Source organism: Zingiber officinale, chromosome 6B (genome assembly GCF_018446385.1).
Source record: "Zingiber officinale cultivar Zhangliang chromosome 6B, Zo_v1.1, whole genome shotgun sequence".
NCBI lineage: Eukaryota > Viridiplantae > Streptophyta > Magnoliopsida > Zingiberales > Zingiberaceae > Zingiber > Zingiber officinale.
Window position 1 is genome coordinate 136,579,510 of NC_055996.1, and position 26,429 is coordinate 136,605,938.

Here is a 26,429-nt window from a genome sequence, read left to right on the forward strand (position 1 = left end):
TCCCAAGACTTGGTCTTGGATTAGTAGTGCAGTATTAAATTAAAAAGAATCTAAAACTGAATTGGTGTTGCACCAGTTCATCTTAATTGCTACGAAAAAACTTCCAAAAAGGTAATGATTCCAGTTTGGATTATAACATAAAACTTAAAGCTGAAAAAATAAAAAAGAATTTCACCCCTTTGTCTGACTGGTGGTTGCACCAAGTCAGAGCGGTACCTGCTCTGATACCACTTGTTGGATCGTGAAAGCGCTAGAGGGGGGGGTGAATGGTGATCGAAAAATTATCGTATCAAATTAGAGTAAGCAAAGCGGAAGAATAAAAGCAAAATAATGCTAACACAAACCAATTTCCTTGGTTCGGAGCCTTGGTCGACTCCTATTCCAAGGCCCGCATTCGTCGAGTGCTTTGGTTGGGCAATCACTAATAGTTTGCAAAATCAGATTACAATATTGAATACAAAAACTATTAAGAAAGATACCAACAATAATGAAAGAAAGAAAACTTTAGCAGGTTGTCGGAGAAGCAACGTCACAGGAGCACAGCGCAGTAGAGCAGTCGTTGGAAGACGTTGTTGTTGTTGTTCGTTGCTCCAGGGCTCACCCTCCTTATATAGAAAGCTCCAGGCGCCCGGATTCCTTCCGAGCGCTTGGACTGTGACGTAGTCCAGCCAATCAGTGAGCTCGAGATAAGATTTGCACTCTGGGTGCTCGGACCCCCATTTTCCAGCAATCAACTTCCTGTAAGAAAATGTTAGTCCGAAGTAAATGCAAATTATACTATCCTGCAAAACAAATTGTTAGCACAGTTATGGCAAAAGAATAGTAATTAGATTCCATCTCACCGAGACTGAAATCTAGTCAAGATCTCAACTTAGATTTTCGAAATGGTTCTAAGTTGGATCGGCGCCTAAGTTCCCTAACCAGGAATGCATCCTCACCAAGTCACTCCCCTCCAGTGACTAATCTTAACTTACCTGCCAAATGTCCGGTCAACCCATCAACCAGTCTAGACTTCGTGCCGGCTATCAGGTTAGCCCGTTGACCTAGCTGGACTTCATGCCAGATATCTGATCAGCCCGTCGACCAGTCTGAACTTCGTGCCAGACATCTGGTCAGCTCGTCGACTAGTTTGGGCTTCGTGCCAACTATTCGGTCGGCCCGTCGACCTAGCTGAGCTTCGTGCCAGCTATCCGGTCGGCCCGTCAACCTAGTTGGGCTTCTCCTACACACTTCGTCAAAGTGTTAGATTACTATGAAACTAACTTAACCTACTTTGTCATTCATCAAAACCTGAGTTAGACCGTTAGTGCTAACCGCACCAACAACATGAACTAAGATAACTTGTTAACCACATAAACAATATCAGGACGAGTAAGAGATAAGTACTAAAGACTATCTGCTATAGTATAATACTCAGACGGATCAAAGAGAATTATGTTGTCGTAAAGTGTAAGAGTAGGCATGGAAAGTAGTGGTGTGGAAACTAGACGAGCATCTATCATTTTGGTATGAACAAGAAGGTTAGCAATGTAACTGCGCTGGGAAAGTAATAAACCTAATAGAATAGTTCTAAGTCGTCTGGTGTATGGAGATATTAGGTACTTGGACATGTTCGGTGCCTCGGGATACTTGGTGCTCGGGCATGTCCAGTGTCTTGGGATACTGGGTGCTTCGAGATGTTTTGGGATATTGGGTGCTTGGACATGTTCGATGCCCTGAGATATTGGGTGCTTGGAGATGTTCAATGTTCTGGGATATTGGGTGCTCGGATATGTTCGACGCCCTGGGATACTGAGTGCTCGAAGATATTTAGTGTTCTGTGATATTGGGTGCTCAGACATGTTCGGTGCCCTATGATACTGAGTTAGGGGTGTAAACGAATCGAGTCAATTCACAAGCTTTTCGAGCCGGCTCGATAAATATTTGATTTGTATTCGAACTTATTGAATTTGAGTTGAACTCGAACCTGTTCAAACTTTTTTTTAAGCCGAACTCGAGCCCAAATTATTTAGTTCGATAATTGGCGAGCCGCTCATGAGCCTTAATATTTTATTAATATAATATAATTATATATTAAATAAATATATTTCGAGCCTTTCGAGTACTTATTTTTGAGCAATAGTTCGAATAGCTCTAGAATATGTTCAAATCTTTCGAGTCGAACTTGAACCCGAGCTCTGATTCAAACCGAATTCGAGCAAAAAATTTTAAATTTTTCGAGCTTCGAATCGAAATCGAAGTCGAATATAACTAATTTGAGTTGAATTTGAGCCTTAGATTTTTCTTCATATTCAGCTAGAATTGATTCGTTTACACCCCTACACTGAGCGATCGGAGACGTTTGGTGCTATGTGATGCTGAGTGCTCGGAACAAACTGACTATAAGCCTAATAACTTTCTTATGTAAAGGCATATAAAAGCGTCATTCTCCTCTCTCTTGTTGGCTGAGCAAATTGAACGAAGCATGGAGAAAGGAGAGCATCTAAAAAGTCTATCATCTACACACTTTCACCATAGAAATTTGAGAAAAATAAGAGACGAACCTTTTCTAATGATTGAAAGAGCCGGCGAACAGAAAATGTTTCCCATAGTTTAACATATACATTAATGTTTTTCTGCCCAACATCACCTCTATCAAACACTGAAGTGGAAGGTCTCTCTAGATGCTAAATCCTAATACGGAGAGGCCGGTCAAAAAATATTATATTAGCGGAGCAACAGGGCCGACAAGGCCGGTCGGGCCGGTTGGCCTACAAGACCCTGCCCTGTCAGCCGTGCAAGCCTCGCCGGCCCTGTAGGCCCACCGGCCCAGCTAGCCTTGCAAGCCCCGCCGCTTCGAATATTTTTTAAGTACAAATTTTAAAACTATTTTTCAAAAATTAGTTTGAAATTTTTTTGAAAATTGTGAGAGAGAGTTTTGGGAAAAAATCTAAGGAAATTTTGAAAAGTTATTGAAAATTAATTTTGAAAGTAGCTAAAATTGATGGATTCATCTCCCTTAATTAAATATATCCTAAAGTCAAAGTAGATATAAAATGCATAAATTTTGAAAATATTTCAAAGAGAATAAAAATATCTATAAAATAATATTTAAATAGAAGATAGTAGCTACTGACTCCGATTAGTCAAATTGAATTTTAGTTTCTAACTAATTTGTTATTAACTAGAATATTTAAATTGATCAATCTATTTATTTAAAGCCTAGATTTATATTGAAGTATTTGAAATCTTAAATTAAGTCCTAAATATCTTACATCATTCTATGTTTCACATACCAATTTAACCTCTCTGAATAGCTATTAAAAGCTTTAAATCTTTTTGCGATAGAGTTCATCGTATCTAAAAGTTAAAAGGTCGATGGGGTTTCTTGTTCCTTGTTTTTATTGTGGGAGAAATTCTTGAATGTTTTTTGATTGCATGATGGCATGGAGTGGTAGTGGATATAAGTGGTGGTTGCCAATGTTTTCGTAAGACACCAAATTCTTGATTTATCCTGATGATCGATGAAAAACTTTCGTGGGACCAGATTAATCATCCCAAAAATAATCAATGAGATTAACTGAGATTATCATTTTTTTTATTAATTAAAGAAGTAGAGTCTTGGTTATCCATATCTACCCTTTTAAATGGATGATTCAATTTATTGTTTTATGATTCTTTTAATATAAATAAAAGTTTTTTTCCGACATTATCATAATAAATCATTAATTTGAAGTTATTATTTTATCAGATATCATTGATGTTAAATCCCTGGGGCTATGGTCATTCTTAGCTATGATTGAAATTTTTTCAGCGTGCCAAATTTATTGTTACCAAATCTGGCTATTTATTATTATTTTTTTCAATGGGCTAATTTAACACAACATCTATTAGCGCAACATCTTGGCTTAAGTTAGGATTCAACCCGTTCCAAAAAAAAACTGTCTCTCAATTACTAAACAAATTAAACCGAATCCAACCAAACCAAACCAAAATTGATTCAAAATAGCTAGGCAAGTTGGATGGAAACTGAAACACCATTCAAAATAGATGCACGAATTAATTGTAGAGTTGTTCTCAAGGGATACTCAATTGGTTAGAGGATGATACTCAATTGGTTAGAGGATGATAGATATGCTAAAATGGAGTAAGAGATAATTTCTGACAGACGCATGCTTTTGAAAAAAAAAAAATCTCTTAATTATTTGACAGTCGAATATAAACTAACTCTATGATTTATTTTTTTTTATATAATCTGAAGACGAATTACTGAGCTATTTGATCACAGTGCGTGCGGTGCGGTGCCTTGTTACTCATATCTGAGATGGTTTGTTTCCTTGGAATTCACAGTGCGTGCGGTGCCTTGTTATAGTTATTGGATTAGTTTCTGCTATCTGGCTGGGCTTAAAGCCTTGGAAAATTGGCTGACAGCATGAACTCAGGTAGCTAGAAAGAGTTTAAAAATAGCATTGATCAATAACATTTCTAATTTAAGTACATTGTTATAGAAATCTAAATTTGCATGTAGAAAACTAATTAACTTTTACTCTTAATAGCTAGGAATGATATTAAGAGTAAAATTAAAGATCAGTTAAGCTTGAGCATTTGACAGCTAGTAAGCACATCAATATGACTGCAAACTCCAACCAACACAACCACAACAATAGGTGTTGAAGTACTAGCAAACATACTAAATCAAGAACATAAAAAATAGTCAAAAATCATCATACAAAAACTTGATAAGCAAAACGTAAAAAAAAAACATTTTATAATAGCAATGCAATCTAAAAGTGAAGTTCATCTAATTCAAGATTTTTAAGAAAATAAACTTATTCCATCATCATCTATGCCAAAAGATAAAACCTAAAGAAACAACTTCACAAAAGTCACATAAAGAGGGGACGATGACCCCCATGGTAAGACCATATGTGCAACTAACAACTTAGAAAGTTTTATCTGCCGTTAGCAAAACCTAACCAAAGCTAAAACAAGTGATGGGGATGAAAGGGACGACGACGGATCAGCGGCGGCGGCGGCATCGGCGGGAGGGTTGTCGACGGGGAGGTTGTCGACGGGGAGGTTGTCGACGGGGACGACGGGGGACGACGACGGGGTCGGCGGCGGGGACTGGGACGGGGTCGGCGGCAGGGTCGGCGATGGGGACTGGGACGGGGACGGGGACGGAGACGGGTGCGGCGATGGGGTCGGAGACAGCGACGGGGACGGCAGCAGCTGGGTAGGCCGCGTCGTCAGCTTCACAGGTGGTTAAAGCTGCGCAGGACGCGACGGCAGCTTTGTAGGACACGGCAGCAGCGGCAGCTGGGTCGCCAACAAGGTGGCCTACGCCGAGGCGTTCAGCTCTGTAGGCCGCCACGGCGGCGACTGCGTAGGCCTTGGCGGCGTTTGCCAAGGCCACAACGCGGCGATCGCGATCGGTATCCATCGTGGATGGTAGGGTTGGAAGGAAAGGGGGTTTAAATAGTTAAGTAGGATTTAGGGTTTGGAAAGGAATGGAATAATAGGAAATTAAATTGTTTGGTTTAATAATGTTAATTAAATCTAAAATATTAATTAAATTAACAATATATTATTTTTAAAAAAAAACTTTTAGAAATTATTTTAAAAATATTTTAATAATTCTTTTAAAATCTTTTTAAAAATTCTTTTAAAAATATTTTAAAACCTTTTTTTAAATGATTTTGAAAAAAAAAATTTTAAAATTATTTTAAAACCCTTTTAAAAATTCTTTTTAAAATCTTTGAAAATTATTTTCAAAACAGTTAAAAATCCTTTTAGAAAATTATTTTAAACATCCTTTAAAATTTTTAAAACACTTAAAGAAAATACTCAACTAAATACAAAATTCAATTAAATAACAAACTTAATTAAATACGAAACAAACTAAAAATAGAATATGGAATTAAAACCTAAGATAATAAATTATATTTCAAGTTATTAGGAATATGTTTCTAAAAATAGAATATGGAATTAAAACCTAAGGTAATAAATTATATTTCAAGTTAATAAATAAGAAAATAATTACAAAATAACATAGAAATAATTTTGGAGATAAAAATATATATAAACCTTATAGGAATATTATTACTTATTTTAAGGACAAATATGATATTTATTGTATTTGTATTTCCAAACTTCTAACAAACTCAAATAATAGTATTGACAATCATACTTAATCTCAGCTTATAAACTAAGCAATAACATTAGAATGGCTAAATCCATTCTCATTCCAGTCTATCAAATCCATTCTCATTCTTATTCCTGCACCCAAACCAAACGCTACCTTAATTTCATTTCTTGAATCTTGATACTGATAGATATTGAACTTTTTTGCCCCTGCATCATCCATCTTGTATTTCTTGTCCAAGGACTCCTACAGCTCTTTAGCCGTTCTCTTCATGCTATACACAGCGTACAGCTAGTCGGCAAGGCAATTGAGGATATAGTTTCGGCAAAGAAACTCAGAATGAGTCCATGCCTCCACTGTACTGATGGTTTGCGCATCAGCATCCTCAGCATGCTTGGGAGGGTCCTCGGTCAAGAACCGAGCCAGATTGAGCGTGGTCAGGTAGAAGAGCATCTTCTGCTACCACCTCTTGAAGTTCAGTCCACTGAACTTCTCTGGCTTTTCTCCATGACTAATTGGCATAGTTCCAATTGGGGCGGAGGGGGCCTGCACGTGTTGAGTCTGTTGCACCTCAATATTCTGTTCCGTGGCCATCTTAACAGAATCGAATCTGTTTCAAGATTGTTGGCTTACAAACAATCTTGCCAGAGATTTTTCGGGGTATTAGTTGAATTTAAATATATCGAATTTAAATTCACTTATCTGTTGAAAAGAGTAAAGCGGATGATCTCAGGCTGCCAGCAGAGGTTGGTTTCTGCCAAGTGATGAAGGCAGTCTGCACTGTGTTGATCGGGCGGGCGTAGCAGATCAGAAAGGTCGACCGAGCAGTATGACCGATCGTGCAAAGTCTTCGTCAGATCAGAGAGGCAGGTCGGGCAGACCACGAGGCTGGTCAAGCAGACCGGCCGAGCGAGAGGCAGACAGATTAGGAAGACAGGTCTGTCAGGAGGCAGACCGGTCGAGCGAGAGGCAGACCGATCGAAGCAAACGGGTCGGGAAGGCAGGTCTGTCAGAAGGTAGACCGGGCAGCAGACAGGTCGGCGAACAGATCAGTCGAAGCAGACAGGAGTCGGTCGGCCGAACAGCTGAGCTCGAGCGGGGAAAAGACCGAGAGGGCAGATCGGTCGAATGGGCGGATCGACTGAGCGAGCACGTCATATCGGCCGAGCGGAAGCCAGGTCAGCCGAGCAGGAGTCGGGTCGGCCCAGAGGGCAGATCGGCTGAACAGATGGCGGATCGACCAAGCAGTCAGGTCGGCAGAGAGAAGGTCGGGTCGGCCAAGCAGGTAGGTCGGCCGAGCGGGTAGGTCGACCGAGAGGATCGACTAAGGCCTACAAGTCGCAGTTTCCTTGAAACAGATTCGCCCCCACCTCCGGATGTGCTTTGAGGCTTACTCGGGTCGTCTGTTTCCCAGGATACAACGGTCTGACCGTGAACTCCACCAAGCACTGGTGATCACGGCGAACTGAGAGGAACCTGATCGCTATCACGGGCACTCTGCCGAGTAGGAGTTGCACGACAGAGGAGGGGAATGAGGCGGAGAATTTCTGCTTGTTTCTTCTGTGTTTTCTTTTCTGCCTATGATCAGAGCCTCCTTATATAGGAGCTAAGATCAATGTCAGGGTTAATGGTCGATTAATGACCATTACTCACCGAGCAGTGCAACGCCCACCGTTTCACTCAATATTCCTCGGTCGTTTTGCTTCTACATTAATATCGAATTTAATGCATCCATTTCATAGCTGCAAAAAACTTAACGTGGCAAAATATTGGTTGCTCCACTTGGGCAAGTTTTTGCCTCGGCCGGTCTGGCATTCGTGTGCACAGGTCGCGCTCACACACGAGTCACCTTGGTTTAATGCTATCCGGGCCCTGGATTTACACCCACGCGTGAGAGAGAGCCTCTCCCTATGCATTTGTTCACATCCTCAATGTATGTGAATCAATATAAACCAACAAAAGTACTTTGAAACTCCCAATGTGGGACTAAAGTCTCATTCACAATGGAGCATCTTCTCTTCCACCTTTCTCCATTCACACTTATTCAACATAGTCATGTGTCGATGTTTGCCTCGGAGCCATGAGAATAGGGTTTAGTGGTTATTTAGGGTTCGTGCCTTTCATATTTTTTTGGTATCATTAAAAAAATGGGCCCTTTCTTGGATCGGGCCCTGAGGCGGTTGCTTCCTTGGCCTCATGGAAGGTACAACTTTGAATTCAATTGTAAGAGAAATTTGAATCTCATTTCTTCACCATGTAATTCAAGAAACACATCATAAACTTGGAGTTTGAGTCGGTGAAAATAGTTTCAAACTTTGAGTTTGAGTCGGTGAAAATAGTTTCGGAACATTTGTAAGAAAGCATGAACATCGGGCTATAATAGAAATTGGTGACATCCATATTGTCGTAGTAGATGACAAGTCGACTTTTTGTAGGAAGAGAAGTCAAGCTCGCCAAGAAGAGAAGACAAGATTGCCAACGTAGTTCGGTAGTCGTGATCATGGCAGAGCAATATTCTACTTCAGTAGAGGATTGAACAACAATGTGTTATTTTTTTTAAGCTCTAGAAAATAGGATTTCATCTAAGATAGACAATATAAATGATAGTGGATGTAAAATCATCTTTATTTTCACCCAGACTGCATCAAAAAAGACAGGTACAGTAAGAAACGATTGACGATGAAGTAGAATGTCTTGATCAATGGTACTACCTAAATATCTAAAAATGTGTTTGAAAGCATTCCTATGCTCATTAGTATGACGATACATGTGATGGATCGTGAAAGCGCTAGAGGGGGGGAATAACGATCGAAAATTTATCGTATTGAATTAGAGTAAGCATGGCGGAAGAATAAAAGTAAAATAATGCTAACACAAACCAATTTATTTGGTTCAGAACTTTGGTCGCCTCATACTCCAAGGCCCGCACTCGTCGAGTGCTTTCATTGGGAAATTACTAATAGTTTGTAAAATCAGATTACAATATTGAGTACAAGAACTATTAAGAAAGATATCGACAATAATGAAAGAAAGAAAACTTTAGCAGGTCGTCGGAGAAGCAGCATCGCAGGAGCACAACACAGTAGAGCAGTCGTTGGAAGATGTTGTTGTTGTTCGTTGCTCCAGGGCTCACCCTCCTTATATAGGAAGCTCCGGGCGCCCGGATCCCTTCCGGGCGCTTGGACCGTGAAGTAGCCCAACCAACCAGTGAGCTCCACGTGCGATGATTGCGACGAGATAAGATTTGCACTACTCCGGGCGCCCGGACCCCCATTTTCCAGCAATCAATTTCTTGCAAGAAAATGTTAGTTTGAGACAAATGCAAATTATACTATCCTGTAAAACAAAGTGTTAGCACAATTATGACAAAAGAATAGTAATTAGATTCTGTCTCACCGAGACCGGAATCTAGTCAAAATCTCAACTTAGATTTCCTAAATGGTTCTAAGTTGGATCGGCGTCTAAGTTCCCTAACTGGGAACGTGTCCTCACCAAGTCACTCTCTTCCAATGACTTACCTTAACTTACCTGACAAACGTTCGATCAACCCGTCGACCCGTCTAGACTTCGTGTCAACTATCAGGTCAGCACGTTAATCTATCTAGACTTTGCACCAGACATCCAAAAAGAACAACGTCCATTAAACAAGCATGTAGAGAGAATTCTGCAATTTGGTATTTTTAAGAAAACAGGAAGAAAATTCAATTATCTCAAACTTACAATTCCATGAGAGATTCATATATCGAGCAAATTGGATTATTAACACAAATGCAGTGTGATTCTTGTGAACCAAGTTCTGTTGTATGAGCAATCGCAGTACGTGTAAAATCAAGGAAAACACACCCTCCGAATAAAATAGCCATGTCAAAGAAGTGTCTTTGGCCAAAAGGATCGACAAAATCCTCCAGATACAAAGATGGTGGAAAAGTTTGAGAAGTTGAACATAAACAACAAACATCGGAATTAGGGGAAAGTTAGTGATATCCTTCCTTTTGTCAATACAAAATTAGAGAGCAAGCAAATTGACTAAATTAATCTAGACTCGCAATAAAAAAATTTCAGAGTCAGGTGGATCAGGCAAGCCACACAATCTTAAAATGAATAACTATCTTTATTAGTTAATGATTTGCAACGATGATATAAATCAGTTTTAATCTATCCTATCAAGCGATTGGTGGATGATGCTTAGCTGCTGCTCAAAAGCCAAACAGAGTCTCTTTACTTCCTCTTCATAAAAATGCTTTGTCCAACATCTGACTTTCTCCATAGGATATCTTGGCAAAAATGGACTGGTATGGTGGATATTTTTCCATCACACCACGGACCTGAAACAAAAATATAAATGCAATCATGTTTAAGGTGTGCTTGCTTTAAATGAGAGAGAAAGAAAGTGACAATTTATTTCCTTCCAACAAGCTATATTGTCTACACCAAATTAGAGTGGAACTGGAAGGAAGAAAAACCAACCTTCTTGGTTGATCAACAAATGCCAACTGGTCCTTGACAGATAGGCACGATTTAGTCCCCAACTGAAATTTCGGCTTCTATACTTCTCTCCAATTAAACACAACAAGAATTATTTCTTTCCCAATACCTATTCCTTCCTGCAACTTAAATAACTTCTTTCATCCCTTTCTCTATTCCTTCTATGAGATGACTAACATATTTTTATCCCTAGATCTTTATGAGATGACTAACATTTCAAGAAAGAGCGGATTGGCCTTTTTCGATACTAATACAACTTAGGCAATATGCATCTGAATGTGAGTGATTTTGACACTTTTTGGATGAGATGTCACCATTCCCCACCTACATTAAAATGCAACACAATGGTGTAATGCAAAATCAAATTAGATGTCTTGTTTCTTGTTGACAGTGACTGTCAAATGGCAAAGTTGATGAAGGAATTAAGGAAGGCCCAACAAGTAATATGTGGTGACTGAGATGAATGGTAAGCTTCTTTTCTAACATATCCTAGCTACCATGGCATTATAGCAATTGATACACTCATTCCCTCTCCTTTTTTGTCACTTAATCTCCCTATAAATAATTGATGCCAGTCAGCGCTATTCACCTATGCTGACCTATACCTTGTGTTGGCACAAGTTGGCATTAGTGCATGGCCATTTGAGTTTGGGACTGAAATTGGTTCCTCAACACTTTGAATTCTGATCTTCTAGGATAGGTCAGTGTGTTTCATCAAAAAAATGTAAGGGATGGTAAGACCAACACAATAATATAGATCAAGTGCTTTTCCTTATAGCTTAAAATAGTATCACAACAAGTCATGTCCTGGAATCTTGTCAATGCCCTATATTATACCCAAGTGGGCATATTGGACTTAGGCAAATCCAGCCCAATCAAACTTCTGTGGGAGTGTTATAAATAAAAGAAATTAGTTTTTCCTAAAACTCAAACTTTGGAAATAGATGATCTAATTCGACAAGCAATTTAACTATCTTACCTGGTCAATATCCTCACAGATAGCAAGTTCTTCATGGCCATAGGGATATCTGTAAAGAAAAAAAAAAATCTATAAGAAAAGTGCAAACAACCAATACAAGCTAAATGATTATATGATAGAAGGGTGAAAACCATACAACAAACCGAAATTAGAATAAAGCTTCCGACGATCATCTCTAGTCAACTCAGTGCCAATGCTATAAAACCAAGCCCTCAATTAATGAGCAAAAAATCTCATGCTTACAAATTTTTTAACTTTGATGAATGTGTTGGGTAAAAAATACGATGAACATGGCCACCACTTGAATAATCTGAAGTTTAATTTTGGCTCACCTATTTATAGTAATATTGACAGCCCTTCTATCAGCTTCAAATGCAAGAAGGTCGGGCATGATTTCAGCAGTTGCTCCACCTAGTTTCTGTTTTGACGTAACAGTTTAAGCCAAAAGTAGTAGAACAAACTATCTTTTTCAATCATAGATATTGTGATATGTCATAAGTGTTTACCTGACAGAAGTTATAGAAATCATCAAGGTAGGCCTTGTACAAGGTATTCCTCATGATCTCTATATTCATATCATCCAAATCCTGACAGAGTCAAATAAAGATAAAGTCTTTGCAATTAAACAAGTATATGTTTTTCCAATTATCCTGGTGTAGATCAAACTACAGTGATGCTCATACAGCATTTTGAAACTCTTGATATTTTGACACCAGAAACTGTTTTCAACTGGTAAATTTCTGTCGGATGTCCAAACTCAAAATATCTTTCAGCTTACTACACAGCCACTGGCTACATGTGCGATTCAAACCAGTCGAGAATATCACCAATAGGCAAGCTGGTCATCTCATGGTATGCAAACGCAAGATTTAACTCCTCCTCTACATGATCAAGCCATTCATACTTCTCCATTGAGGGATCCTTTTCCTTAAGAGCTTGCTTCCACTGAGTCGCTCGTCCATCGTTCTTCAAATATCCCCTCTCATCAATGAAACCCTTCTCCTGAAACAACTCAAATACACTGGCAGATACTGCCTCATCCAAACCAGGGATCCTTTCCGTCAAAAGCGTACGAGTCAATGGGAACTCCAGACACCTGACCTCCTTAACAGAAACACCCTTCTTCTTCAACGAAGCCATGTTCTTCTCTATCAGCCTCTTTGCACGCAGGTCTTTAGGCATATGGACAAAGAGAGTGGGAGGATACCCAACTGGAACACCCATGGAACCGAACACCCCAGCTGAAATCATGAGCGCTACGCTGCTAAAATTCACCTCCTTTGCCAGCGCAGAAACAAAATAACCACCAGATGAAGCTCCCAGAGCTGTGACAGGAAGCTTTTGGAGCTCGTGGTTCTCAATCCACCATTGTAGTATCCCTTTAGCAATGCCGACGTCCTTCTCGATAGACCAGCATCTTCCGAGGCTGGAAACAACAACGACGGCGAACCTGCGACCTAGAGCATTGAGGACAATCAGCCTGTCTTCTGGAAGACCGACGCAGTGCGGGCAATGAGCGGATCGATCCCAGAAATTAGTAGCTCGGCAGTTGCAACCATGAGCTATGAAGACGACGGCCTGGGGGGACTCGGGAATTTGCCATATGACTTCGGTCCTGTTGACGAATTCGGCGGTAGGTTGGGATCGAACAGATGCAACAGCAACAACATGATTCCTTTCGCTCTTCCTATCAGATTGGGTCAGTGATCCAACCGAACCATTAGAATTCATGGAGGTGGCTAGAAGAATCATGCCGACGAGAAGAAGAGCCAGCAATCCGACAGCAATCGACCCTCCTCTTCGCTGCGCGCTCAGTGGCTTCTTCGCTCTCTGCGCGCGATTGGGGAGAGGCGTCATGATTTAGGGCAAGATCGAAGCTTTACTGCTGAAGATTGAGCACGCGATCGTGATGCGAAGAACGCGAAAAAAACATCCGCCAGAGAGGTGAGACGCTGCTGATCGATTGAGATCGAAATCGATAGTTAAAACCTCTTTCCAAATTGGGCCATTACGTGAGGGATTGTGGCCCACAGCAGCATTATATGCGCTGGACGAATCCATAGGAAAGCCCAAAACAATCTTAATAATTTACTTTTACAAATTAGTCCTTTATTTCCATGAATATAAGTTTTCACTATTGTATTTTAAAATTAAAATAATAATAATAATTATAAACTTTAATATATTGCTTTCATTTATACTAATTCTTTGGTTTCTACATTAACAGTATATTCATAAATTTTTGAAATTTTAATCGACTTACTTTAAAAAGTTCTCTCGTATGCCATATCACACAAATATGATGTGATGTCCAAACAATGGAGAAAATAATGTTAAACTAAATAAAGTGATCGACCATTAAAAAAAAATTTCTTTATTCTAAGGAACAAAAAAAAGTGCAATATAATATTTTTGGGTTTGAAAATAATTAACCATGCGCTAACTTCATTTTCTTTATTGGTATTAGTGTTGTTGTAACTTTCATTTTAGTTTGACATCTTGAAAGAATCTATCTTTTTCTTGATTAAATGGCCATTATCTCTCCTTTTAAGTCATAATAACATGGCTTAGCGTTTATATCTCAATCAACAAAGAACAAGTGATTGCTCATCGTTTATGTAGGGATCCGCTTCAAGTAGTGCTTAAATCTTTTTTCTCCAGTTACCTTACACATCAGGGAGAAGGGTAGTCTTGGTATAACAATAAATTACTATCATATAAAACAATAGATGAATCACGCATTGAGGAAAGTTTTGTATATTATACTATCTTTTATTTTACCTTACACACAAGGAGATGAAATTATTCCTTTGTTAGGTTTTTGTAGTTCCTACAAATTAAACGGTAGCAAATCTAAAAGACGGGAGTTATGGAAAGATCTAAAATGATTTTATATCTCAAGGGATCAAAATCAATCATCTTAATTAGTCTTATTCCAATATATACCATTGTGCGACTATGTGCGATTTTAATTGTAGAAGGAATTTTTTCCTACTGATACAGTGAATATAGTGGGCCATCCAAGTTGAGTCAAAGTCAAGAAGGTCAACTGATGTGACAGTCAAAAGCAAAGAAGTCAATAGGCACGTCTGGTCATGATCATTAGGATTTTTTTTTCTTTTTATTTAGGAAAAGATAAAAATAATATTAATTTAGGCATAATCAAATAAGGTTACATTAGCAATAAAGAGATCAGAAAGGCTACATTAGCAACAAACACATCTTTATTCTGTATGTTTGCAACCAATAAAGCAGGTTTAGTTTGCCTAGATTCATAATCTTCAATGAGTTCCTTCTCACGTAGTTGAGTTAAGGCCTTGAAGTATAAATTTTGGAAGAGGCAATTTCCTGTAGAAATGAATCTTAAAGAGATTATCCATGCTTTCAGTCCATTGTTTTGTCATCATGGTAGCACAAAATGAACTGTTAAGGCAAGGAAGAGCCCATTTCTCTCTGCTCAGGTACAAATCCTTCAACCATACACTACTTTGAAGATCATGTTTAGAAATCAAGTTCCGTGTTGACCTAGGGACGGATTGGCGGGGGCGCTGGGGGCGAGCGAATCGTCTTTTGCCACATGTTTAGAAATCAAGTTGTCCCATACCTCCAAATATCCTATCTTCAAAATCATTGTGAAAGTTGAGTTCATGGTTGAACACAGAATGATTTTTTGGAACAATTTTTAATATATGCCATAAACAAAACCGATGGGATGCATGAGGGAAAGAGATAGTAACCCTTGGGACAATTCAGCACATCAATATGTGAAAATTATTTTTAGTTTTCCACCAGACATAGCAGCCACAAAAGTATTAAATAGCCAAACGAAGAATCCTACAGACTTACCTAGAATTAATGCATTCCCAAATATAACAATTTTCTTATAATGATTCACATCAACAAATATTGCAAAAGGTATAGGTTGTCAAACAAGACTACGTCCCCAAAGTAGGCAAAATCATTTTTAGACCGTCCATCTACCCAGAAGAATTTGGTCAAGCGTTCCTTTTCATCAATTTGTCCTGCATAGAAAAATGATGGGTAATCAGATTGTTTATTTTTCAGAAAATATAGAACAAACTGTGCATTTCCTTTCTCCAGAAAAGTGTTGTAGTGGTCAAAGATGACTGATTCTTCATATATAATTCATTGTACTATGTGCCATGTAACTTCTTTGAATGACTATCATGCAACTGAGATGGTTTAACCCCACTATTGTTTATTGATAGTTGATACATCAGCAGAAGACAAAAGTTTAACCACACTAATTCTTTTTGTCAATCTGTTTATTCCATTTGTACTTCTCCCGATACATCAGAAGCCACACTTCCTTCTAATGACCTATCCATGATCTTTGTGCTTCCCACTGAACTGTCCATCATTTTAGTATTTAATTACTAAGAGACCATTCATATGGTGTGTTTACTATTATTCACTAATATTATTTCCGCTCTAGACAGCTAGCTACCTTCAAGGCAAAACTCCCACAAGAACCATACATCTTCAACCCAGGAAAATACTCAATAAACTTCCAATCATATTTATTAGAGGTGCATGCTTTAGGATTTCAAAAAGGCACAATGAATATTCATTCAAACATATATGCAAGAAAACAAAAAAAAAAAATTATCGATCAATTAAGCTTGAGCATGTGACAGCTAGTAAGCAATTCAGTCCATGACAAAAGATAAAACTTAAAGAAACAACTTCAAACATTTTTTTTTTGGTTTGTTTTTTATTTATTTTTCTTCGTGTAAAAATTTTCAGATTTCGTGTTCGTAAATAAATTTAAATTATTAGTTACAGATAAACTCTACACGGCAAATAATATTTTTTTTTAATGAAAAAAAAAATTAAATCAGACAGCAGCTCAATGTTTTACTCGTTTCTTCTTCCAAATGGAGGCGATAAAATAACATGGGTCGGTTAACAAGATAGCCATAACTGCTTCTAAATTCATATGTATTTTCCATCATCGGACGTTCCTTCTTCCCTTCAATGCCGAATGCTACAGTGTTGTTCTACCAGTTATTAATAATATATTTGTAGACCAAGACATCCCCGGCGACAGGAGCGACAGCAGGGGGGTGGGGGCGGGGGCGGGGGCGGGGGCGGGCGCGAGGGCGGCGGCGGGATCTGCAGCGGCGGCGGCGGCGAGAGGGGCGGAGGCGGCAGGAGCTATGGCAGCGGCTTGAGCAGCTACGTGTGCTGCTGTAGCAGCTAGGACGGCATACAAATCCATCTCGCTCTCGCTCGCCATTTCTAAATCCTTCTCAACCCCTCCAAATCACTAGCAAAATCATCCGCAATGCTTGAATTATAAAGCCACTCCACATATAACTTTTTGACCGAGGAATAATAATAATCTTACCTACTCTTTCGATGCTAGGAGACGCCTGCGACGAATACCTTTGCCAAGAAATTACCAACTCTATTTTTTTTCGATCTGACAAAATCAGGATACATTTTCGTGTTAAATGCCAGTCTGTAGTATCAGAACATGATGCATAGAGCGGTGCTTTTGGGCACCCCTCTGACACATCCCCTTCCCACCGCAAAGGTTACGTTTATACCCTTTGCATTTTCCTTCTTTCGTACGCTTTCTCTTGAACGAAGTGATTCAGCATCTTGTTGTCCAAGTCCTCACCGTCGAGGTGCGTGCTGCCGGCGGTCTTGAAATGAATTGATGTAATAGATGATTGGAACAACTATAGGCATCTGTTGCTTGCCAGAACAAATTGCATTGGCAGAAGCAATCCACTCAAAGCCACAATTTTTCAACATCTAAAAAATCTATAAATCTTGTATTCGATCATTTCTACATGTGAGCACATATTTACAAGGAAAAAAAAAATCATTAATTTGCATATGAACACTTGAAGAAATTAAGAATGAATGTTGGAGATTATATCAATGCTAATAAACTTATCCGCCTCTGCTTGAAAGAGTCAGTCCTTGTTCATACATGCGTTGGATTTCTTCCCTGCACTTTGTCAACGACTTGGTGGGAAGAGTTGGAGTCAGCTCCACCACGTCGCCCATTTTGAGCTTCTGATTCAAGTCGGTCGCCGCCGGCTGACCGTTTACCCTCGGCCTCAGATCAGACTTCATAGAGAAAGCACCTCCAACCCTCTCCATCAGGTCGAATAAGGTGGACTCTGCCGGAAACTCTAGCACAGACATCTGCAAACAAAGTTATCCTTGTGTTACATTTTGTTAGACTTTTGTTTAAAGACAAAGAACTAATAATTTCATTGTTAAGAACACAATGAATAACTAAGAAGAATTGGAACGGTAATCACAATTTGGTCTTCCATGCTCAATTGGCTATATAACAAGGAACCGATACTCCGACAAACTAAACTTGTGTGAATGTTTTTCAAGCTGTGTTTTACTCCAATTGTTTAGGGATGGGAGTATAGAAAAGCTCACCTTCTCATTCTCCTGCATTATGACATAGATAGGACCATCGTGGGCACACCGCTGAGTGTAGGAATAAGGGCAATCTTCAGAGTGACAAGGGAACGGGCATGGTGAGTCCGTCGAGTTTGTTTCTTGGTGCGGTCCTTCGACTTTTATCATTGTGCATTGCCAACTCAAGACCCATCTTGCCCATTCCACCATTTGAAGCACATTAGATGAGTGTCTCTTGTTTCCTTCCTTGTATCTCCAATGTGCCGCGAACCCGTACTCGGCCTGCAAATGCATCTCTTTCGTTCGAATCTGAACTTCAAAAGGAAGCATATCTTCACTCGAGACAACCGTGTGAAGAGATTGATATCTGCAAGTAATGTTTACAATGAATAAGGATTATCTATATATAAGTAATTTAGTTGATGGTCAACAAAAACTTACCCATTAAATTTGGGATGAGCTATATAATCCTTGAATCTTCCCATAACTTTGGGCCACAATTGATGAACAATCTCAAGCGCTTTGTAACAATCATCCTCGTTCTCGACTATTAAGCGTAAACCATGTATGTCATGGATTTGATTCATGCTCAACTTCTTCCTGTAAAAAAAGGGTCACTGTTAGATTCATAATAAACCCATTGTCAATAGAAGATGGCAAGTGGAGACCCATAAGACATACTTGATCATCTTCGAATAAATGCTATACAAGCTTTTGTGCCTCCCCGAGAGAGAATGGTAAGCAACATCCTCGTCTCTTAGAGCTTTTCCTAATTTCAGTACTGCAGATGCAACTAGTGCTTCGTCGAAGGAATTAAGAAGCTGCTTGGACAAATCTTTCTGCAGCACAGGATGCAGATGTTTGAAGCACAAGTTCTCCAACAGACCTTTCCAAGTTGAGATTCCCAATCTACTCGCCAGCGGAGCGAAGATTTCCAGAGTCTCCTTGGCAAATCTCTGCTGCTTGTCCATTGGCAAAGCTTCCAATGTCACCATGTTATGAATCCTATCTGCTAGCTTTATTAACACTGCCCGAGCATCTGCCATCGCAAGAAACATTGTGTGCAAACGATCGGCCTCAACATTTCTATTAGCGGTATTATTATCCCGAGCAAGCTGGCTCAAGTGGCTCAGCTTAGAAACCTGCAACAACAATTTATTAGCATATTCCTGTACAAGTCCAGAGAATGTTTCTAGTCATCACAACTACCACAGAACAAAATTAAAGAATGAATTTAAACAAACAGTTTGCGGAAACGAGAAAGTTTCAGTGCTGTTGTTCAAGTGTGAAATGATGCAAACTGCATAGATAGAAAACTGAAACATGGTGGGCAAACTGAAACAAAGGGATAACCAGAAGTTCATCATGACAACAACTAGCAACAAGATTGAAATATTAATATTTGCCACTGAACTCAAAATTATGAACTTTAGAGAAAAATGGAAATGGCAAAAACTATTCAGTATCATCAAACAAGCTAACTATTAATGTTTTCACTGAATTCTTTCCTGCATGAGGTCGTCTGCTTGACAATCAACATAGTTAGAGAGTAATATATAACTTCAAATTTTTATTAGCTTTACACTAAACTTTGACAACACTTTAAAGATAGAAAAGAAAAAACAATTTGTCTCCGCAAAAAGAAACATACGGATATTCATTTGCCTTGGACAGTAGAAGAACTATGGCAAACAAAATCACATTATTAGATTCATAAGCAACAAATATAACAGATGCCATAACTAAAGGAACATTTTGAAAGAATGAAAAAAGCATACCCCTTCCACTAAATCAGCTACCTCAGCTCCAAAGGACCTTAAAATATGGTTATAATCCATGAAAGAATCATCTAGAGTATCATGTAGAAGACCTGCAGCCACTACTGTAGCATTAGCCCCAATCTGCGCCAACAGTGCAGCTGTTTCAACACAGTGCTGCAGGTAAGGATCTCCGCTTGCCCTCATCTGTGATTAAGAACAAGAAATCTACCTTCTTAGCACACCATACATGTTAGGATCCTTTATTCTAACAAGAGAAATTTATTAACCTGCCCCCTGTGAGCCCTCTCTGCTTCGTGGAAAGCCTTAACAACGATCTCCTCATGGAAAATATCATGCCTTGACTGAGCCTTTGCAAGCAACTCTTCGGCATACCGATCGGAAGGAAGCATCATGTCCATCGTACAGTCATCAAAACCAAAAGGCAACTCTTCGATGCAGAAATGGCTGCCAGAGAAGCTGGGGGAATCGTAATCCAGGCAAGGGCTGACGGCATTCCGAACGAAACGCTTGAAGAACCCATCTTTTCCCGTTCTCCAATCGCTCCCGATCGGATTCCTCATCCGAGGCGGGCTCCGGGCAGATCCGCTCCCGCTGCACGGACCGTGGAACACCGACGCGGGGCTGTGGTCCCGGCACTTGAAAGGCGACGAAGAATACGAGTACGAGCTCCCGAGCTCGTCCGGCCTGTCGCATCTCAAATCATCGCCGCCGACGTGGCGCGTGGCAGCAGAAGACGAGAAGATGCGGGACAAGCCGCCGCCGATGGGCCTCGGAGCTGAGGAAGAAACATGGGCAGCGAGGGAGGTGGAGCGGGAGTTGAGATCGAAGTCCGCGAAGCCATAGATAGCTGCTCCAGCGGACGGGCTCGCGTAGAGCGCGATCGTCGGCACGGACATCAGGATCCGATATAAAAACTCGACCTTTTACCCTCCGCCACCGACCTCGGCGATCAGAAAACCTAGCTCCAACAGATCGGGATCTGGAGAATGAAATGGCGGAATCCAGTGGCGATCGGAATCGGAACCCCAGATATAGATCGGGGGAGGGAGGAAGGTGCGAGTCCTGGTTCGTTGGACAGCGAGAGCTCGATTGATTTCTTGCGCCGGGGGAGAAGAAGAATCCTGCTGCTGTTGAAATGACTAAATTGTCCTTGATTTAGTTCACTGGTTTATCTCAACTATTTATTTAAACTGAAATTTTCACTCTTCCTTACGACTCCGAATATTTAAAAAAAAAATACAAATGACCCCTTAATGTTTACAAATTTAACATTTTCTCTTTATTATCAAAACATTTCTTATCTAGTATATTCTACTTTTAAAAAAATACAAAAAAAAGAAGAGATATTTCGCTAGCAAAATAATCAATCTTAAAGGAATTCAAAATATTTTGAAATTTATGAAAGTCAATACCAAAATAAGCATAGGACGGAAAAAAATGTCAACTTTCTTCGAAAACACTACAATTTCAACGGTCAACTCCGCCGGCGGGTAAGAGTCTAAGACAGGAGGGCATATTCGTCAACGCAAGAGGAGACAGTAACGAGAAGATTTTTAAAACGGCACGGCGCCGTTCCACGTGGACAGCGCTGGGTAGCCACAGCGTCGACGCAGCCTTCTCTAAGTCCACCACGTGGGCCGCACACGGTCTTCGATGACGACCGTCGCGCGTTACCAGCCCAACCCGCTACGCTACCTCTCGATAGCAACCGTTACTTGCTTTACCAGAAAAATCCGGTACCGATTGTAACCCGTTACCAGCAGGAATTCAGCACGTGTGGAGATTGATTTCTAGACGCGGCACTGGCTGATGTCTCATTTGGGAATAATGCCAACGGCAGTGACGTCATAAACACGAGCAAATTAATTTATCCAAATAATGCTATTTTCCCATGGATATAAGAGATAAATATGGAATATCATATCTAATTTTTTTATTAAGTTTTTGATTGTCTAGACTTTTAGATTTTTAAATTTATTTAATTAGTGTGTCAATTTGTATTTATTAATAACGTAATAAATTATCTATTAGATTTTTTAATCCAAAATTAAATAGTCAATTTAGAATGAGGAGAGATCTTCGAAGATCTGACCCGTTTAGAATGGGCTGTCATTCAAACACATAGTTAATATCATATTTCTTATTAATCTACTAAATAAATAAATATTTTATATTATCAAATTTAATAATCAAACTTAATATCAAAATTTAAAATATAAAAATTTTAAATAATCAAATAAATTTAAATGAAAACACCGAGAATATCTAAATAAATAGAGCTCAAGTCAAGTTTAGTCGCTTATTTGATCATCACAGTGGTAGCTTAGTCGTGAGTTCACACCTAAACCCGCAAGTTGGGGCTATAGTTAGTTAGTCAGACAAATTGGGCCGGGCCCAAATCCAATAGCAATGCAACAAAATTAATAAAAAAAAGGGTAAATTAAAAAAATAATTTAAAATTTCGAATTGAAACAAATAGTGGTTATTTTTCTTAATCTAAAACAAAGTGATTTTTTTTACATTTCCGAGGAAAAAAAGAACTTATTATTAATTATTTGTCCTTATCGATAATAGTCAATTATTATTAAAAGACAAATTAAATCTGATTTTGAGTGATTGATGGTTCATTGGACAAGGACTGAGGAGTCTATTTGAGTTAGGAGGCAGATCAAACTGAGAGATTCGCATAGTTACTTTTAGTTAATTATTCATTTATTTATTTATTAATGAGCCACAAATATTCAGACGTTGTGATAGGTCGAAAATTAAAGATAAATGTAATCAATTTATCTACAATTAATTAATTTCCATATTTATTTAATTCAAATTGGATAAGGATTGAAGTCGTAGCTGATCGATGTTGATTGACCCTTATTTTGTTACTAATTAGTGGATTAGATTATCCCACTTAATTAATTAATTAACTAATTACTTAATTAGTATTCTCACCATCATAATCAAGGTGGTTGGCGAAAGCATCATCTTTGGATGCTATCCTGGTTTTCAAAACCAAATCGAAGAGTGAACCGAACCAAGTCAAGGTATCGCGGCAATCGATTCGATTGAACTTGAATCGCGATTGGTCGAACCGGCTAACTTCTTTCGCGGATATTGTGTTTGACTTGATAGATCTTTTGAGAACTTTAACCGAATTGACCAACATTTGATTTTGGGTATCAAAAACATATGGATGGAAATTCAACAAACTAATTTGTGGCCTTCTACCATCCACATTAATAACTAAAAATACAAAATTGTATAAATAATTATTTTATTCTTAGATACATATAGAATTAGAGATTGCATGTTGACTCCCTTCTAAAGTCAAGTCAACGTATGTAGCCCGACATGTCATAGTTGAATATTAATTTGTTTTTTCCCAAATATTTATAATTAAGTAATTCAAGGATTATTCTTTATTTTATCTTCTTTGTGATTAATTATTATTGTCTTAATTAATTAATTAACTTCCACCAGATAATTAGTATAGTATGTAGATCGATCGGGATCTATTAATTATTCCAACGCGTCTTTTACTTCTAGCATCCATTGCTCGTATTAACTTATGATTAATTTTATTATATGAATAGAGGGTGAAAAAGAGATCTCTTGATATGAAATTTTTGACTCTATTCCTACTACTAAGGACTAATCGATTGTTCAAGCTCGACCCTGAAATCGCTTAGTATGTCGATCGATCGGGATCTATTAATTGTTCCAACGCGTCTTTTACTTCTAGCATCCATCGCTCGTATTAACTTATGACCAATTTTACTAAAATTAACTATTGATGTGCGCAATTAACATGAGCTTTAATTAGGTAAAGACATTGACTTAATTGGTAGCCGACAAAAGGTTTTAACTTTATGGTTCTAGATGAGATTAAGCTTCCTTAAATTATTCTAATTAATAAAACAATTAGAGTAGGTGGAGTACAAGACTATGATCGAGTCAAAAGGCAATCTAGGATTTCGATTACAAAATTACTCAAAGTACTAAAATCCACATAATCTATGTTAAGCTAAAAGTTTCCAACCTATACCATCTAAATAAATAGTTTTTTTTCATTATCTGAAGAAATTTTACTAATTATTAAATAATTTAATTGAATTAGTTTAGAGAAAATGAAGTGACAACTAAGAAATTTCTGAAACATTATGTCTTTATATTTTATAAAGATCTTGGAAGCAAAATTATAATTTCTTATTATTTTTTAACTAACTCTTAATTAATCTGGTGAAGTCTAAATTAATTTGATAAAGTCTAAAATTAAATTACGTTAATTTTTTTTTTTCACGTCAAAAATAATTTCAAAGTTTATTAATAATTTCTACAGATATATCAATCAAGGATCTAAAATTCAAGATTTAGCTACGATGTATTATTAGGAATCTTTCTCATTAATCAATAAAAGATCTAAAATTTGAGATTCAATTGCGACGTATTATTGAGAATGTTTACCAAAATTTATTCATAGACAAGCGGTGTGAAATTTCACAACTGTGTCCCTCATCCAAAGCCTATTCATAGGAGGCCTTGTGAAATCACATGACATTATCTTCTTTCTCAAGAAGATTCACACTTTGATCATGCCCGGAGGCACAATCGTGACATGACTAGTGCAGGAGAGCCGTGTCTTGCCTATAAAAAGGTTGTTCTTCCAACTATTGAAGGAGATGAAGATTTTATCTTTGGGGAAGATCCATTAGATTTAGAGTTGCTCACCATCCACGCTCCAATTGATGATACGAAGTTATTTTTATCTTCTCCTTTATCTCCAAAAGCATAAGATTGAATTTAAAGATCTCTCATCGCATTGGCTAAGTTTTCTTCCTTCTTCTTAGATTTGAATTTGAAATTTGCAATTATCCTATTTTGGATTCATCTCCTCTTATTAAATAAATAAGATTCATTTATTTTAGCATATATGTGTAAATAAAAATATTTTAGTTAAATTGGTTTTATTTTTCAATTTTCAATTTTGAAAATATTTTTTATTAAATAATAAAAATATTGAGATTTGTTTTTTTTAATTATTAAATCAAATAAAAACTTAAAAAACAATTACTGAATAAATTTTGAATTTTGTATTTAAAAAAAATTAACCAATTAATCAATTTTATATTATTTCAATTTTAATGACAAATTATCCGTTTAAATAAAAAAACAATTAATTCATTTTCGAGTAATTTTATTGGTTCAATTCTAACCGAATATGGGATAATTTAAAAATATTCTAAATATTCATTCATAAAAAAGTGTTTTTTATAAATTAATTATAGAATAAAAAAAATGCACAGCACATTTTTTTTACGAGAATTATATTTTCGCGTCCTCTTTCCCAGTTAATACCCGAAATTGAGTCATTTTCAAATCTTAATTGCAAATAAAATTAAAGATTAAATATTTGATTTTATTTGTTTTTCTTCAAATCCACGTGCCTCAATGGCTTCGTCCGTTCACACACATTTAACCACGTGCGCGGCAGCTGACTGCGCGGTCCGAATCAAAAATGGCATGCATTGCAATTTCCACGTCACTCGCATAAATTAATGCGACATAACACGTTGCTCGCATAAATTAATGCGACATAAAATCCCCAACCACTCGACTTTAAATTAATTAATAATTAATATCTAAATCATTTTATACGTCTATTGAATTAATTTGGATAAGTTTATACGAATAATTAAGTGTTTTGTCTAGTTTACGAGTGTGGAAACTTCTCGAGTTTTGAAGCAATTTAATTTCAAAGATGAAAATGAAAGATTTTAAGGAATTAATTTTTATTATCAATCATAAATATTAGGTAGGCTTTTCTTTTCCTACAAGGAATCATTTAATATTTATCTTTTTTTTTTCTAAATTTAAAAAGTCATATCAAAAACAATGACAACTGAAATTCAATGAACCTTCTTATATATATATATATATATATATATATATATATATAAATTGGAAAAGAACAAATGAATAACGGTGTGAGATCAATTCTTCATCTCTGACAAAAAAATCAAATTCAGTGATCCAACTTTTGAAAAATAATAATAATAAATAAATAAGAAAAAAGGGGAAAAAATCCACTGTAGCAAAGTTTGTTTGATTCTCTCTTTTATTTGGATTTTATTTTGGATATAGAAAAGGTGAAAAAGAAATAATGATGACTAATTGGGGCAGTTTGAATTTGAAGTTGACTTTATCTATTTAGGTGCATTCTGTGCCAAATGATAAATAATATATTTTTTAAAATTTATTTTTGAAAAAAATTATATATTTCAATATTTGTATCTTTATTTTTTATTTATGATAGACATTATCTATAACACTAAGGACACGTCTAGATTTGGATGTGAAAGGGATGAGCTAAGCACTAAAATAAAAATGAATAAAAATAAAATCAATTCCTTGATGTTAAATTATAGATTATGAAACATCTATAGAATTTTTTTTAGTTCGGATCTTGGTCTCTACCTATTTCAGATGCTTTTTTTTTTTATTGAATTCATCCCTAAACAAATAAAAATATAAAATATTTTAATTCAGTGCATAAATTATGATTTTTTTAGTATTTTTTACCTTATAAATGTATTTAATAAGTTTTCCCCCCAACTTTAATCCTAAAAAAGGAAAAAAATCATTAGATATA

General features: G+C 37.5%; 3 protein-coding genes and 1 pseudogene across 3 annotated transcripts; all 4 read right to left on the bottom strand.

Moving 5' to 3' along the window:
• Nucleotides 1-4,999: 4,999 nt before the first annotated feature.
• LOC121991619 (cyclin-dependent kinase inhibitor 1C-like) lies at nucleotides 5,000-5,422 on the bottom strand. The gene has a single exon (XM_042545603.1). The coding sequence runs from the start codon at nucleotides 5,420-5,422 to the stop codon at nucleotides 5,000-5,002; it is 423 nt and encodes a 140-aa protein (XP_042401537.1).
• A 4,646-nt stretch (nucleotides 5,423-10,068) lies between these two features.
• LOC121989784 lies at nucleotides 10,069-13,547 on the bottom strand (annotated as a pseudogene).
• LOC121991620 lies at nucleotides 12,381-13,445 on the bottom strand. The gene has a single exon (XM_042545604.1). The coding sequence runs from the start codon at nucleotides 13,443-13,445 to the stop codon at nucleotides 12,381-12,383; it is 1,065 nt and encodes a 354-aa protein (XP_042401538.1).
• Nucleotides 13,548-17,344: 3,797 nt separating the features above from the next.
• On the bottom strand, nucleotides 17,345-20,873 carry LOC121989785 (probable GTP diphosphokinase RSH3, chloroplastic). The gene is made up of 6 exons (XM_042544027.1): nucleotides 20,050-20,873; nucleotides 19,781-19,966; nucleotides 18,684-19,144; nucleotides 18,444-18,602; nucleotides 18,021-18,369; nucleotides 17,345-17,771 (listed from the first exon to the last, which is right to left on the bottom strand). Exons 1-6 carry the CDS (start codon nucleotides 20,677-20,679, stop codon nucleotides 17,514-17,516), a joined length of 2,043 nt encoding a protein of 680 aa, XP_042399961.1. The 5' UTR covers nucleotides 20,680-20,873; the 3' UTR covers nucleotides 17,345-17,513.
• Between the last annotated feature and the right edge of the window lie 5,556 nt (nucleotides 20,874-26,429).